Here is a 17082-nt window from a genome sequence, read left to right as displayed (position 1 = left end):
GATGAAAGAAAGGCCGACCAGCCTTTCCTGTGTCATTGTGGAGTGTAGATGTGTTTTTATAAACTTCAGCTTGGAGAAGCTGTGTTCTCCACTGGCAACTGTTACAGGAAGTGTTAGAAGTTATGCGCAGAGCAACAAAAGCATTTGGAAAAAGGGCGGTCATCTTATTTGTGCACAGATATTCCAGAACAGCCTTTGGAGTTGATCCTGATGAAATGTATCTTGAAAGTTCCTCACCTAAATCATTCGCATCAATATTGCGCACGTCATCATGTGTCAACACTGTCTCTAGTGCCCTGCATTGCTGGTGTAGATCTTCTTCAGGTATAGTGAGGAGTTTTGGAATATCACACAACATAGCAAATATACTGCTGTGTCCCTTGAGCTGCATGAAACGTTCTTCAACTGACTGTGGCTGGCTCACTACAGAAGCAGCTTTTCCTCTCCTGGAATTGACACCTCCTCATCTATTATTGGGAGTGGACTACATCCACCCTGATTGAATTGGCCTTGTCAACACTGGTTCGCCACTTGTGAAGTAACTCCCTGCTCTCCATGTGTCTGTATATAATGCCTGCATCTGTAGCTTTCACTCTATGCATCCGAAGAAGTGAGGTTTTTACTCACGAAAGCTTATGCCCAAATAAATCTGTTAGTCTTTAAGGTGCCACCAGACTCTTTGTTGTTTTCAACTGACTGTATTGCACAATCTACCACCTGGTTAAAGAATTCAACTTTGAACTGTTGTTTGGGGTCTCTTATGGGATTATCCCATGCCTCGTAATGAAAATGTCTTCTTCTTCGGTGACTCTTGTATTCTTGAATGGGTGGGAAAATAGTTTCAGTGTGAAGTTCCTCTGCCAACTTCTGTGCACTCTACAGAACGGTTTGAAATCCCTCATCTGACCAGTAAGACTGTAGGTATGACTTTGCTTTGTCCAGTTGTTCCATTTCTCCAGATATATCAAGGTCAACACCTTGGAGTCTCTTGCTTACAACATTTATTTCAAACAGTATGTCATGCCACAACACCAAGTCACACAGAAATTTGAAGTTATGTATGTTTCTGGTGATTCCATTTCCCTCTGCCACTGTTCTCCCACGAACAGTTCCTGTCATAGCATTATCCTCCATAATGGCAACTATGGCATCATCTATCTTCCCAATTTGGTGTCTGATAGGCTTTATCGCCTCCACTCGACTTTCCCACCATGTGGCACTCAGTGGTTTCAGTATCAGAGAGGATGTTCCCAGATGTTGCTTCAAAATTTGCCATCGATGAGTTGATGCAGAGAAAAATACAGAGATGCTTTGAATTACATTAAAAAATTCAGCAGCCTCACTAGAAGCTGATGCTGCATCACTGACCACCAAGTTCAATGAATGAGAACTGCATGGGACAAAAAAAGCTCGAGGGTTTAACTCTCAGATCCGGGCCTGCACTCCTCTGTTCTTTCCTCTCATGTTGGCACCATTATCATAGCCTTGACTTCACATGTCAGCTATCGCAATTCCCGGATCTTCCAGCTTTTTAAGAAGCTCATTTGTCATACCAGCTCCTGTAGTATCATCAATGTCAATAAATTCTAGAAAATGCTCTCTGACATTCACCATTGCAAGGACATTTTCACTAGGTTTTGTTGTTGTTACAAAATACACCATTAAAGTAATTTGTTCCATATGGCTGATGTCAGGTGTGCAGTCCAGAATAACAGGGTAATATCTTGCTGACTTCAGATCTGCCACAATCTTCTGTTTAACTTTTGTTGCTAGTAACTGTCTGATCTCCTTTTGAATTGTTTTTCCAAGGTAGTGGTGTGTGTACATTTCTTGGGTGGTGACTCTTCTTAGATGATCCTGGAGTACAGCATCAAACTCAGCCATCAGCTCCACAATTTTAAGGAAGTTTCCATTGTTCGGCACATACAGCTGATCTGAAGTGCCACGCAGTGCTAGGTTTTGGGTAGCAAGCATTCTCACAATGGCAATGAGCCTTTTTAGAAAATTTTGCCAGTAAAGAGACTCTGATGCAATCTTCTCTTGATGCTGATCATCTCTGGTGGCCTTTAACCTTAGTCTCATCTCAAGCTCTTTCCACCTATGGAATGCTCTCTGGTGATTTGCTGCCTTCTCATGGCATGCCAGATTTCTAGCCAGATTTTTCCAGTCCTTTGTTCCCGTAGAACCCAATGTGGCTGGAAATTAGACTGGAAGAGCTTGCAAGAAAAACAGTATGCAGCATTCTGGGTTTTTGAGTACATAAGCCATGCCCTCTCCACTTTGTCACCATTGGGGATTTCACGCCAGTAATGTGTTGGATGGAAACTTCTATTTTCATTGTCTTTCATTTTCTACACTCTGGGTCCTAGTGGTGTCCCCCCCCCCCCCCAACAGTCTGGCACCTGAGGCAGCCGCCTCAATTCGCTTCATGGTAAGGCCAGCCCTGGCTAAACTATCCTTATTTATTCAACTTGTCATATTTACTCCCACATCAATCCTTCCAGTTCTCTTAAGAAAGTTTTTTTTGTGTGTGCTCTGCTACAAATTCATTTAAGTTGCTTGACAATACAGACGCCCCCCAGGTTACGCAAACCCAACTTATGCAAATCCGCACTTACGGAAAAAATTCCGTTAGCTAGAAATAGTTTGTTTTGGGTTTTTTTGTGTAATGGTCAGGTATACGTTTCCGACTTATGCAAAATTCGAGTTCTGCAAAGCGTTCCGGAATGGAATGCTTGCTTAAGTCGGGGAGCGTCTGTACCGCAGTGCCCAGAACTACACTCTGTATTTGTGGCTCAGTTCCTCAACAGCTGCATAGGGTAAAGAAACCACTACAGATGTGGTCTGCAGCTGTCTTCTTTATACTTCTTATTTGTGAACACGGAATACAGAACAAAGGCCAAGCAGACTATTGCTCCAGAGTTCCAGACTAACGTGCATATGGTATTTTCAGGATGCCATTTAGAGACTGGGTTATTCTTAAAAGAAGGGAGAAAAAGCCTGTGTATCATTTTTCTTGAGTCTCTATTTCAGATACCTACTGCTGGTTTCCAAGAAGCTTCCTGTTTAGCTGGGGAATGAGAAGTCTAAGCTCCAATTTGTTAACAAACCTGGAGATGTCACGTAAAAAATACTTTCTCTGGTAGGTGTTTGCACCTTTCAAATACTTGCAGTCATTTATGTCCCTTCTTGCATGATCTTTTACAAGTGCCTACAGTTCTTCATATTAAGGCTTATTCTCTAGTTCACAGCCTACAACAGGGGTGGCCAACCTGTGGCTCCTTGTATAGGCACTGACTCCGGGGCTGGAACTACAGGCACCAACTTTCCAATGTGCTGGGGGATGCTCACTGCTTAATCCCTGGCTCTGCCACAGACTCTGCCCCCACTCTACCCCTTCCTGCCCCCTCCCCTGAGCCTGCAGTGCCCTTGCTCCTCCCCCCACCTCCCAGAGCCTCCTGCATGCCACAAAACAACTGATCAGGAGGTACGGGGAGGGAGGTGGAGGCGCTGATTGGTGGGGCTGCCAGTGGGTGGGTGGCACTGGGAGCGGGGGTCGGGGGAAGAGCTGATGGGGGGCTGCTGATGTATTACTGTGGCTCTTTGGCAATGTACATTGGTAAATTCTGGCTCCTTCTCAGGCTCAAGTTGGCCACCCCTGGCCTACAACATACTTCGGCTACATCTACACTACAGCCGGGATTGATGCTCTGAGATCGATCCAGTGGCGGTCGATTTAGCGGGTCTAGTGAAGACCCACCAAACTGACTGCAGATCACACTCCAGTCGACCCCTGTACTCTACCCCTGATGAGAAGAGTAAGGTAAGTCGACAGGAGAGTTTCTCCGGTCGACCCCCCGCAGTGTAGACCCCGTGGTAACTCGACCTAAGGTACATCGACTCCAGCTGTAGCGTAGGTCGACTTACCCTGTAGTGTAGACATGGCCTTCATTCAAACACTAGAGGGAGAACAGACCCGAAGTAGAACTGCCATCTCGAAGGGTTCTGTTGTCTTTTCACTGTTATATGATTGTGAGATTACTAAGTATTCTTTAGTCAAACACCAAACGCTACAAAGTCTGGAGGCTACAAAGTTTCATCAAGAATTAACATCACAACAGGCAGCTATACGCAACCTGTAAATTAAATTCATAGCATATAATGAACAATAGCAGGCCTAGGTAGCTTTAATGGGGCTATTACTATAAATTCACCAACAGAAGCAGAATTATTTATGTGGCTGAGTGATAGCAGGTATGCTTCCAGTCATGCCCAGTTTGCAGTGCATGTTTACAGACCCAACTGCTAATATTTTATAATTAAAAAAAAAAAAAAAGTCACTGCTACAGTTACCGATTGAGCAATCGTGTCCGGTCCAGTTGGGATCGCAGCTGCAGAGCCCGGTATCAGGCAGAAAGGTCCCGTGTCCAGAGCACTGGTCTAAACAGGTAGCTCTTGGTGTCTCGCAATTCGTTCCTCCCCAGCCAACGGAACAGTGACATTCTCCCCGTACGCATACTCCTCGCCCAGAACAGGTGGGATCCATGCAGTCCACTACATTGGGGGGGAAAGCAGAGATAGAAAGTTCCGGAATGACCCATTTTGATATTTATAGTTTACAATGCAGTAGCATCTTGAGGCTGTGCAGTCGAATGAGACAAAGACAGCTCCCACCCCAGGAAGCACTCAACAGTTGCTTTGCACTTCAGAAATTTCTGCATGAGAAATAGGATGGGATTCTGGAAAGAACAAAACTAAAATGAAAACAAAGGAATGTTACATGGTGAAATCCATTCTTTTGCTCATACTAATAAATTGTATGTCTAGTACCAACTGGAGGCAATCAATTATATTTATAATTATAAAATAATAATAAATACTTTGGAACTATATAGCATCTTACTTGATTGTATTATAATCATATGAATAATAATAAATATTATTAATACATTCAAGGATCTCAAAGCACTTTATGGACATGAAGTAAGCCTTACAACACCCTTGTGAATTAGGCACTAGCCCCATTTTATAATAGGGAGACTGAGAATAAGCAACTTGCTCAGACCATTACAGAGCTGGGAATATGAACCCACACATCCTGCCTCCCTGTCTACCCAACAGGTACTCCCTCCACTCACCTCCATGAAAGGTGAGATCAAGTGAACTATCAGCTTTACCCCAAGATGAAAATAATTTCTGTTTCACTTATGTATTATAATACGTGGTTACAACACACCTGTCTGACACAGTGGTTACAATCTTTATTCCAAATATGTATCTATTTCTATAAAATGGACAATGCTTCTCCCCCACCATTTCTAATGCAAGTCATGAATGGCTAGATGCTCAGAAGCTGCAGTGATCAGCATGGGCTAGTAGACAGAAAGGTTAATCTTTGTGTTTAGTAGCCATTAATAATAAGATAGAACATTTATACTGATGCTAACAGAACAGTATGATGCCACGTTAATACTAAAAGGACTTTATAGATGTTGTTTTCTGGTATAGGGTAATTTTCAGAAAGTATATTAAAACCCATTCCACTGAAAGGGATTTCCAATTTAACTATTACTCTCGAGATATCAGTGTAGCCCATTGGCAGTGACAGTGAATGGCCTGAACAGCATCTTACTTGAGACAGTATTAACATAATTTCTGTTTAATGGAAATGCTTTTGAACGGTGCCATTAAGTTGACGATACTCCATCAGATATTACATTGTTGTGGAAGTCTGAGCTTTGGGCTTCTAAGAGAAATTTTCAAATAAAGATTAAGACCCTGATTCAGTAAAACACATAAATGTGTGCTTAACTTGAAGCCTGTGCTTAAGTCCTGTGAACTTCAGTGGGATTTGAGATTATGCTTCGAGTTAAGTCACATGCTTGCTTATTTTGCTGATCAAGGGTATAAAAGAAGAAAGAGAGATGAAATGTTATTGAATACCTTTTACTTCTGTACTTTTATTTAATACAATATTTAATTTTTAGTCTTTTTGAATGTTAGTTTTAATAAGGTCAGTCTCTTAATAGAGTTGACAGACAATCCATTTGGGCGTCCTACTTAAGAAGATCCTATTGCACGAGAATTCTATACCACTAAAGTGCCTCTTAATTTAAGTGGTGCAAAGAGGCCTTCTATTGACTGACTGCCCCTGGGTGAATTTCATCCACCAACTGAAACATACAAAACCACAAGGAATGGAGGAACTGATCATCTATTTATATAAAAGCACACAGGGCACGTGAGAGGAAGAAAAGTCCCTTCAAACTATTCCCATCTCTTGAAACTGCCGGTGGCAGTGCCCTGCGGATCAATGACAAGTATCAGGCTAAGTTGCGAGGGCAGAGTTGCCCAACTGCTGGCTCTAATACAGCAGAACACAATGCGGTCACAGCATATACTGACAGGTTTGAGGTTGTGTTATTCCTTTAGGGTTCATGAGAATTCCAATGACCTGTTTAAGTTCCAGACACCTTGAAAGGAAACACACCAGCCCATTAAGCTACTCTGATAATTCCCTGGATTCACAAAGCCTTCTGACTCTGACAAGCAATGGCTCAGCAATTACTATCCTGAGGCATGCGAGGGTATTTTCTGTTTCATAGGTTCCTGGCCCTCTGCTTATAGCTGGAACAACCTTTGAGAATCACAAGATGCTGGAAAGGATGAGCCTATAAATCTCTTCCACTATTAGTGAGCTGGGAGCTAGGGTTCCAATTTTAGCTTGAGACCCTTGGAGCCCTGGCCCTGTTCTTGCTCAGCAGTAATAAGTACAAAAGAGACTATGAAACAGACTAACAGAATCCTAGGTTCTCAGCAGATGGTTTGAACACAGAGAACAAAGATCACAGGCTAACTGACAAGAGGCTACCTCCAAGCAATTAATCATTCCCTGTGAAGGTCGATTGGGAAAAAAGGTAAGTTTTAAATGGGGCTCCATCACAGAAGGCCAGCACTCTGCTTCCTCAGCTCTAACACAGAAGATTATAGAGGGGGAATGTGTGTGTGTCAGAAGCCCCCATTTATCATAATCCCAAGGCCATTTTTCATGTTGAAATGAGCCCTTTCAAAAGATGTCACAAACAATGGCAACTTTAATCTTGCCCTTAGTAGCCATCTCTCTTTTAAGCGTTCTACACTGTGGCAAGGACCCTGGGACAGGATTAGGGACTTGTGCTTTCTTCTTATTTGCTTTGGTGGTTTTTGAGGATAATGGGACTTTTTTTTTCAGGGAGCTCTGCTTGATAAACGTAGCCACTTAGCTCAGGACGAGAAGGAGGGTGGGGAAGGAGGGTACAAAGTCTAACATAGAACAGTTGAGTTTTGCACATATATTTGTTTTACAGGTAGGAAAACAGTCAGAATGGTCTAATTCCTGTTTAGAAAGTGTCCCATTTGTAGCTTAAGCCTTTTGCATAACCTTTGCCAGTGAGATAAATCATGCAGCAAGTAATGCTATTGCAGAAACTATACTTTCCCTGATATGCTTCATTGGTCATACAAATTATTAGACTTATTTAGTACCCAAAAAAGTAACTTCTTATTTTTCATTGCTTAAATTTGTTCGTCCCCTGCTTTAAGTCCTATTGGCTTGGCCTATGCCTTATAAAATATGGGGCAATAAAACTTTAGAAGAGTGAAAAGAACAACCTATGTAAGATTGTTAACTGATGTTTTATGCACATTGCCGAACTTCTATGGGGGGAGAGGGGGCATAGGAAGAAGAAATGCAATAAGAAAACCCATTATAAACAAGGACACCAAAGAAACTGAGAAATAATAGAAGGAATCAATACCAGAAGTCCCTTCATGAAACAGAAATCAAAAACTAAACTCAATTTTTAAAAATGTATATCATTAGATTTTAAAAAGTACCCTGCAGATTTCCTACATGGCATATTGCTAGGTTGATTCTCCCCCACGCCCCTTTGTGGCATAATACAAATTATATTTTGCATATGAAAAACAAATGTATAATAGAAAAATACTAAAACCTCATAAGAAAAAACGTGTTCTTTTTGTTCCTCATTCTTTTTCACGTTTCCACCTAGTGGGACTGTGATACTGTCCCCTGCCATAGTGATAATATAAAACAACTGAACTGGGTTTATTCTACTGCTTCAAATGTGGATGGGGAAAGGAGGTTCATATTAGGAAAAAAACAGATCTTGCTCTGTGTTCCGTACATTAAACCTCGCTGACATTAATAGGGTTACTCATGCATCTAACTGAGGGCAGAATCTGACTCTGACTTTTAAATAGTTTCCATTTTGTCACTTTTGTTTAGATACCAGCGATGATTTAATAATGAAGAGATACAGTGACCTGCTTAGTGAATCTTTTCAGTAATAATAACTTTGAGTTTTCTCTGCTTCCCAGATCTATTACACTGTTAGCATTTTTAGCCAAGGTAAATTTTCTCAAGAGATGGCTTAGTAGCATGGAATTGACACCATCACTGTATCCAACTAACTGTTACTGAGACACAAGCCATCTAATGCCAGATGCTCAACCCAGAATTCATTTTATGCTTCTAAGAAGTGCCATTTGGGTACCAGAATCCAAATCAGGTTATTCTCATTGCCATTGTATAAAAAGTAACCAGCTGAGGGGATTCTTTATCTCATACTCACTGTAGCAATTGCAGGTAAATTATGGAGTGACATTCACTCTTGTCCAAAGGTCATGTCTGAAGCCTATGCACCATTTAAGGGGTTGGCTTGGTGTTTGTGGAGAGATTAATTAAACCCAGAATGAACTGTCTTTGGGGTTTTCTGCATTAAATTTTCAGAAGTGCTGCACACTTACAACTTCAAATGAAGTCACAGCAGGAGCTATGCCACCTCTGAAAATCAGGCCCTTCTGGAGATATCTCTATAACTGGCTGATTGAGGGATAATTTGTAAATATGGAAACAATTGTCCATTTTTTGGTTTTGTTTGTTTGTGTTTGTAAAGAACTGTTGCATTAAGAGGTGGTTACGAATAGGGGAAGATGAACATTTATTTTGTTCGTGTTCCAAGATGCAGACAGGATGATTACCTGCACAAACTAATTAAAGGTTTCACAGTAGCAGCCATGTTAGTCTGTAACCGTAAAAAGAACAGGATTAATTAATAAATAATAATAATAAATAATTAAAGTACTTATTGGCACCATACTTGGGAGACACAAAAATAACTGTACATGGAAAAAATGTTTCAGGGCTAATAGGAAGTGAAAGAAATGTATGGCAGATCCATTGAAACGATATCTGGTTCTGAAGTTGAGCTTAAATTCATGTCCTGAACACATCTATGCTTTTAAACTTGAAAGGAAGCAGGGCCTCTCACATACTTCACTGTTTTATATACGGAAGCAACCACGATCACTTAGCATAGCATGCCAGAAAAATACCCTCTTAAAGTAATTATATGTTTGGATGTGTAAATGGAAATGATGCTTTAATAAGAACATTTGAACATGTGATCAGATGTTCTGGCCCCTCAACCAGATCTGTCTATCTGAAACGTTTGATGGCTTTTCACCCAATTACTGCACAAATATGACAGATAACCACAAGCTATTACAACATATCATTTTCGTGTTCCATCCATCTGTTGTATTTCTAAGGTGCCTATTACTATGGTGTCTAAGTGCCAGAACTATTCAGTACCATCTCTACATATGTAATTATAGATCAGCAATCAAAGCAAAAAAGGCTAATTGAATGTAACTTGCAAATACCTTCTTCGCAGCTCTCCCCCTTGTACCCTGGATTGCAGATACAGGTCCCCATGATGCAAGTGCCATGGTTATTGCAGGATACGTCAATGCACTGGTTTGTTGGAACATCACATTCTGCCCCTTTCCAGCCACTGTGGCATAGACATCGCCCTTTCATGTACTGACCATTTCCACTGCACAGTACTGGACAAGATGCTGAGGGAAATGGAAAAGAAACAGCATTAAAACATACCTATGTTATATGTGGGTGAGGAAAGAACCTATTCTCTTCTTCATATGTACTCTCCCACTGGGGTACCTCAACTCTGCCTTTAACACCAAGGGCAACACTTTTATATGGATCACACTCAGCTCTGCATTTCCCATCTGTCTGTCTGCCTGGAATCTCTTTGCTCTTGGTTACCTCAGACCTTTCTACAAGTGAATGCTTAAAACATGAAATCATGCTTCTGGGTGAAAATGCCTCTTTATTCGGGGTCTCTGATGTGTCCTACAGCAATCTGGAGTCAGACCTTTCATTCAATCCCGAGATCAGAAGTATTGGAGTCCTCCAGGGCCTTGAATATTTTTCCCCTTCCATATCTTCACTGCCTTTAGATCTGCTTTGCACTGTCTCTAGATCATCCGAATACTTCATCATTTCCTTGACCCTGCCTCTGCTGCAAACATTAGCTATTTATTAAGCACTCCCCCATTTGTGCTGTATAATTCCTGGTTTTATGGTCTTCAAGTTCTTTGCTGAGATGCAACCGGAAATCTGCAGCTCATTATTCTCCTACTTCAGTTCACGATAGCGCATTGCCCGGTCCTCAGCCACCCTTTATGGCCATCAGCTTCACTAGCTCTTCATCTCCAAATACAATTCAAAACTGTCCTCTGGTTTTTCAAAATGCTTCTCTCTGAATATATGTCCTGCTACTTCGCTGCTCACGAATTCCACAGCTCCAGTCATGGACTCCCCTATGCGCCTCAACATGACTCTCCTTTACTGCCATGTCTAATTGGAAATGAGATGCTTCCTCTCTTCAAATACCATCTCAAAACCTAGAGAGACAAGGTGGGTGAGGTAATATCTTTTATTTGACCAACTTCTGTTGGTGAGAGAGACCAGCTTTCGAGCTACACAGAACTCTTCTTCAGGTCTGGGAAAGGTACTAAGAGTGTCACAGCTAAATACTGTACAAGATCGCACAGATAGTTTAGCATACCACTGCACATCTCAAAACCTATTCACTTTAGCCAGGCTCCCTTTGCCACATTACTGCATCATTCCATTTTCTCTTCCTGAAATTCAGCTGCAAGGACATGTGTATATCCCGGTTTTCTTTTGCCCTCATCATCCTAGATGAGAGCAGCTGGATAAGCATTAGCTTTCATGTCTGTCACTCACGAAAGCATTTTCTGAACATTTTAGTGAAGAACACTATCCAGAAATTGTATACAATACTGCAGTCTCTATTGTAACCCACCTGCGCTACACTTGGGCTGGATACAATGCCCCATTTTACATTATTCCTGCATTTCAGTGCACACAGGAAGAGATATTCATTGTAGCTAAAGAAATAATCTCTCTATCTGTTACTATCCTCTCAGGATAGTATCACAATGCTTCTCCAATGTTGCTTTCATGCCTCTCATTACAGGCAAGCCAGTCTGAGTATGTGAAAGCACCATGACAGCAGTGGCCCAATATAATAAGTTACCACCACTGACATTGTATTAAACCTGCTTGATCTACAATGGAACATATTTTCCTGATTAAAATACAAGAGATTTACAGGGGAAAGGACCTTGGAAATGCTTGCTTGTTATAAAACAGTGCTTTATTTGCCTGAAATAAGGTACATTGAGAATATATGTGTCAAGTGCATCATTTGCAAGGTGATATCTATGTGCACAGCACAAGGCATAAATTGGGTAAGATGTATTAGGTGCTACACACTGCCCAGAACAAAAGAAGCTTTGTAATTTAACTTTTTAGCTGACCTGACTGAAGGTTTCATTCACCTGTCTAAAATTTAAAACACTGAATAATGGAGCCTATTTCAAGGTACAGGGAGAAGATAGAGCCACGGTTTTCCTGAACAAGGACAAAGAATAATCCCCTTTAACCAGTGAGACTACACAGGTGCTGAGAAGGACTTACATGTGTTCTGACAAGACAGCTGATCACTCAGTACAAGATCAGATAAATTGCAGGCCACATGTGAGAAGGCTAGAGCGCTAAAGAGGCCTGTGTGAGAACACGTCCATGACTGTCTCTAAACAGCTGCTGAGAATGACAAGGCAACAGTGATTGCAATGTCTCCTTTGTTGCATCCCATAATTATAGGGAATGCAGGGATTTTTTGAATTCTTTAATCCCTTCCCTTCGTACCTCATTTTAAAAACCATGTATTTTAGCTGGACCATTATAGATGTGGAATCTTTATAATTCAGATTCTAGCCAAACAAACAAAGTTAAGGATGGTTTTATGTGCTCTTGTTTAAATTATGGTAATTCCCTTGAACAAATACGATTGCAATGACCCAAACACTCACCACTTATTGTAAAGCGCAGCATTAAAGAATATCACTGCAAAATACTTCATTTGTTTGCTTGGATCTTTACAAAATAAAAGAGTCCCTTCTCCCTTGCTCTAGGAGACCCTGGGATCGAGCCAACATTCTAGCTCAGCAATGTAAATCTAGCAGCCTTGTCTCCCTCATGCGGCTAAAACTAACCAGCCAGGAAAAAGTTAATAATGACCCTTGGTTCAGCCCCTGATCCCCATTTCCAGCAGCTTTGAGGCCTCATCATGCCTCTTTCCCCAAAAGATGAGCCTTGCAGCGTGCAATAACAGATCCAACAATTTTAGGCCAAGCTGAAAAGCAAATGCCAAAGCTGAAATAAACCCATGGAACTACAGCCTGAGCATCTTTACTGATCTCCACAGCAGCAGTATGGCATACAGAGAGAGGTGGTCTCTCAGATAGGCAGGTCCCCAAGTCATTGAGTGATTTGCAGGCCAAAACCAACACCTTAAACTCCAACCGGAAACCAACAGGCAGCCAACCAGATCCCGGAGCACTGATACCATGACTCACAGCAAGATGCTCCCACTTAACATAACAAGTACCTCAGGGAGCACCACTGGCTGAAAATCCAACAGAAAACACATTGTAATGTGGTGCAACTCACCCCACTAAGGCGCCTCCTGCTGGCTGTCCTGGGGATCAGCTCTGCTAGCGGGTGCGCCCTCTTCTGGTGGCGTCTCGCCACCATCACTTCTGCTCTAGGGACCCAGGTCACTCCCAGCCCTCCAGCTGTGCCGCATTCTGTGCTCCCCTATTCTGGGGGACCTGCAGTCAGCTGACCATCCACTTCCCTCAGCTGTGACCTGATGTCTGGTCACTTCCTCAGTGGCGATGGGGGTGAACCCAGGCCCGCCCACTACTCTGGGACCCTGTATATGGCAGCCACCTGCTGCGTCCCCTGCAGCTCCTCAGTAGATCTCCCTGGGCCACTTCCCATTGGCCCCAGCACCCTCTTTGCCCTTGCCTCAGGGCCTCAGCCTGCAAATCCCTGCAGCCTGCCAGGAGCTGCCTTTAGCTCCTGGGTCTCTGTCTGCTCTGTCCAGGGAGCTTCTTGCCTTCAGCCTGCAAGGCAGCCAGTCCACCTCCCTCCTCAAGCTCCAGGGAGTGACTGAAGCTCCTCTGCTCTGCAGCCCTTCTTATATGGGCCAGCCCAGCCCTGACTGGCTGCCCCTCTCTGATTGGCTGCTTCCTGCGCAGCCTCCCAAGGGCTCTAGTAACCCCTTAGAGCCCAGTGTGGGGCAGATGCCCCATCACACATATGCACAAATAGCAACAGTCCCCCCAGATATTCCTTTCCATGTGGAGGCAGACAGTGTGATCTGGATCTACGGGGTTTTAGCCACACAATTTTTTGACAATAAGAAGGACTCAAAACAACCAGATTAATCAAGATGTCCACCTCTCTAAGCACATCTGCTGATGGAGACTCTGCAGTTGCCATGGTGGAGGTACAGAAACTCCAGTGATGTTTCTAGCCCTTGTGGTTAAGAAGCTAATGTGAACCGACTGTAACTTATACATTGGCATCTACCTGAGTCTGCAGGCAGCCTGAAACAAGAGTTCTAAGAGGTGTGAATTGTCCCATTCATTTTACTGGATTGTGAACTCTGAAACCCACTGGGGCACACTTCGGACAACCAGTCGAGCAGAGAACTTTGTGTGTGCACAGAAGGAAAGGGACCCTTGTTGTCATCCCTTCCCCTGGACTGTGAGGAGGTGGTGTGAACAGGAGTCTCACACAGAGCCCTGTGCTCCGGTGGGTGGGGGTTTGCTCACCCTCCTTTGGGAATGACTCTAACCAGCCTTAAGACAGGGAGCACTGGCCCACGGGCAGAGGTGGGTTCCTTGTGTGAGCAATGCCTGTGACAACCTCCTAAAACAGGGGTGGGGCCACATGTGGTCTCACATTCCTAGTGCCATGGGTTGCCTTAATCTACCCCTGTCTGTTTTCCCCCTCACTTTGGTTGCTGCAGGTCATCTATGGTAAGCCAGGGAGATCTCTGAGGCCTAAGGCAGGAACAAGGGTGCTTAAAGACCACCTTCTTGATGGCTGAAGACAAAGGATCGTTATAAAGTCCTGCTAATCCACAGATAAAGTGGTCTGTTGGAGAAACAATAGTACAGCCTTTCTAAGCCACCTTTTCTCAACACATTCCCAAAGAGAGAGCTCCTGGTGAGTCATTATCCTCATTGTTTGCTCACATGCAGCTACGGGGTGAGGTGGGGGGGCTTAGAGGTTTGTGTCACTAAGGTTACCGCAAGCATGGCAAGTAATAAACAAACAAACCCACAAAGCCAATCAGTTTCCACTCTACTGCACCATCACAATCTGCAGCAGGTTTACTTATGAATAACAGAACCATGAGCATACACTTCCAACACGCTCTGAGAATTGTAACCGGAGGAAACAACATGTATAGATGTTACTGAAACAGATACAAATGCCTACCTCTGCCGCAGTCGGGACCCAGAAAACCGAGGAAGCAATGGCAGGTTCCAGAAACACAGTCTCCATTCCCGTAGCAGTTACTGGGACAATTATCCACTGATTCTAGAAGATGAAAAGAGAATTAAGCTACTTTCTTTAGGCAAGAGAAATCCTCTGTCTTCAACAGAGCCCATCAGCAGTCTGATAACTTAAAGTGTGTACACAATAGCACAGATACTATAATACTATAAAAAATATGGACCGGCAAACCCATTAAAACGAGTCAAAACTTCACCCAGAGTCTAAACAATTCCTGGTAACTGGTCTCTATTATTTTTCTATGCACTTCCTATTTATGATTTGAATGGAGACAAGAAATACTAGAAACCTCCTGTCAGAACTTGTTCTCTTGGAAGATCTCCAGACCAATTTTGCAGATTCAAGAACCTTTGAATTTGGACGTATTTATCTGAAAAGAACAGAGTTGATCTGAAACTGGAATTTCCCCTAGACTAAGTGCACTACAAATGCAAATGTGGAAGTTGGAGATGGTAAAGCCCTGCCGGATCATCTTGTCAATCTCCCTGCTTCCCATAGTCCGTTTTCTAGTGTGTTGTGTAAGGTGCTATTTAAAGTCCCACACAATGGGACTACCACTATTTCCCTTGGGAGACAATTCCATGCCTGATATGGTTTCAAGTTAACTCCACAAATTCCCCGACTGTGACAAAAGATTAGATAATCATCTTCCAAGAACAGTTAATAGGTGAGGAAAATTATGTCTAGTGCTCTCTGTTTTGCTCCAATGCCAGCTCAGAGCATAGTGTTTACAGTTTGTCTTTAATAAAAAGAAGCACATGACTTATTAAACCTTATTTTTCAATGACAAAGGGAATGAAAACCTCTCTTTTCTTAAGTGAAGTTTGCGTAAAGGTAGGGTAGTTTTTTGTGTGTAGCTTGGAAAGATGATAACACATTACGGTTCATCCCAGGCTATTATTTCAGATTTCCTCAAAGTGAAATGCATGTTATATTAAAATTGGATTCGGTTATACAGGTTGGGAATGGTAGAGCACTGGACAATAACTCTGCACTCTCAGGTGCTTAATTCATAGGGCCTTGTGGTAGCAAACCTATTTGTAAACTTCCTATTCGTCTAATGAGCTGAAACATCTGGAGCCAAGAGTGGCATTAGTTTCTGAACTTCACAGAAAGGAAGCCTATTTCTGATTGGCTCTGCCCTGATTGATAGGGGCTCCTGAAGGCCACAGTAATGGACAAGGTGTAATTTAATCATCCATAGAGTGCAATGGCAGTTTTAAATAATAAAAACTGAGTTTTAGGCATTTGTGGTTTAGGATTCCGCATATAGTTCCAATAAGTCCTGAGCTTTATTGTGCAGGTAAAGAAAGACTTCTTACTTCTCTGACACTGAGGCTTGGTCTACACTACCCCCCCCAATTCGAACTAAGGTACGCAACTTCAGCTACGTGAATAACGTAGCTGAAGTCGAAGTACCTTAGTTCGAACTTACCTTGGTCCACACGCGGCAGGCAGGCTCCCCCGTCGACTCCGCGGTACTCCTCTCGCTGAGCTGGAGTACCGCAGTCGACGGCGAGCACTTCCGGGTTCGACTTATCGCGTCCAGACTAGACGCGATAAGTCGAACCCAGAACTTCGATTTCCAGCCGTCGAACTACCTGGTAAGTGTAGCCAAGGCCTGAGGTTCTCATGCTAAGCAGACATCCACTTTATGGTGTACGGAAATAACACCACAGTTTCTAGTTAACACTCTGGGTCTGATTCACCATGTGTTCATCCAATGCAGTAGTAATGCAGGCACTCTGGACCTTTATCAGTTTTGACACTGCTGCAGCCTTTACCTATTAGCAGATGGATTTATAGATCTATCCTGACCCCAATTAAAATTTCAACTTAGCCTATGAATAGTTGCTTTTCATAACTTTATGATGCTTGTTCATACAGGTGCGATTCCATTGCCATAGCAAAAGATCCTTGTCAGGAATTTTTGTTTTCAGTAAAATTTTCTTAGACAGAGGTTGAATGATTTTCACATATTTTATATACATATAAGGGCCCCATAGAGAGGTCTTAGCTTACCATTATGGGCCCAATTCTGTAAATCTCATTCAGGCTGAGCAGTATTTACACATGCATTTCCCTTGAAGGTAATGGGAAACAGGGATACTCATTTAAGTACTACTCAGCATGATACAAGTCTCAATGTTAATAAAACGCCCACGGAATACAGAAATTTCCCATTCTTTTCAAGTTATGATTTTCAATGACTGAACAGAGAAGTTGCAGAGGCGGAGGTCCTTACAACCGTG

The 17082-nt window shown here is 42.7% G+C and overlaps 1 protein-coding gene across 3 annotated transcripts in view; it reads right to left on the bottom strand.

Annotated features, from left to right (window-relative positions):
* Positions 1–17082, bottom strand: part of TENM4 (teneurin transmembrane protein 4) — a 752323-nt gene that overhangs the window by 160087 nt on the left and 575154 nt on the right. For all 3 annotated transcript variants that reach the window (XM_054015769.1, XM_054015770.1, XM_054015771.1), the window contains 3 exons: positions 14753–14854; positions 9727–9921; positions 4354–4554 (listed from right to left, as the gene is read on the bottom strand). In XM_054015769.1, the coding sequence (XP_053871744.1) occupies positions 4354–4554; positions 9727–9921; positions 14753–14854 (498 nt within the window). The remainder of the gene's footprint in view (positions 1–4353; positions 4555–9726; positions 9922–14752; positions 14855–17082) is intronic.

This window comes from Malaclemys terrapin, chromosome 1, assembly GCF_027887155.1.
Source record: "Malaclemys terrapin pileata isolate rMalTer1 chromosome 1, rMalTer1.hap1, whole genome shotgun sequence".
Taxonomy (NCBI): Eukaryota; Metazoa; Chordata; order Testudines; family Emydidae; genus Malaclemys; species Malaclemys terrapin.
The sequence above is the reverse complement of the archived record's forward strand: the minus strand, read 5'-3'. Positions and strand labels throughout refer to the sequence as shown.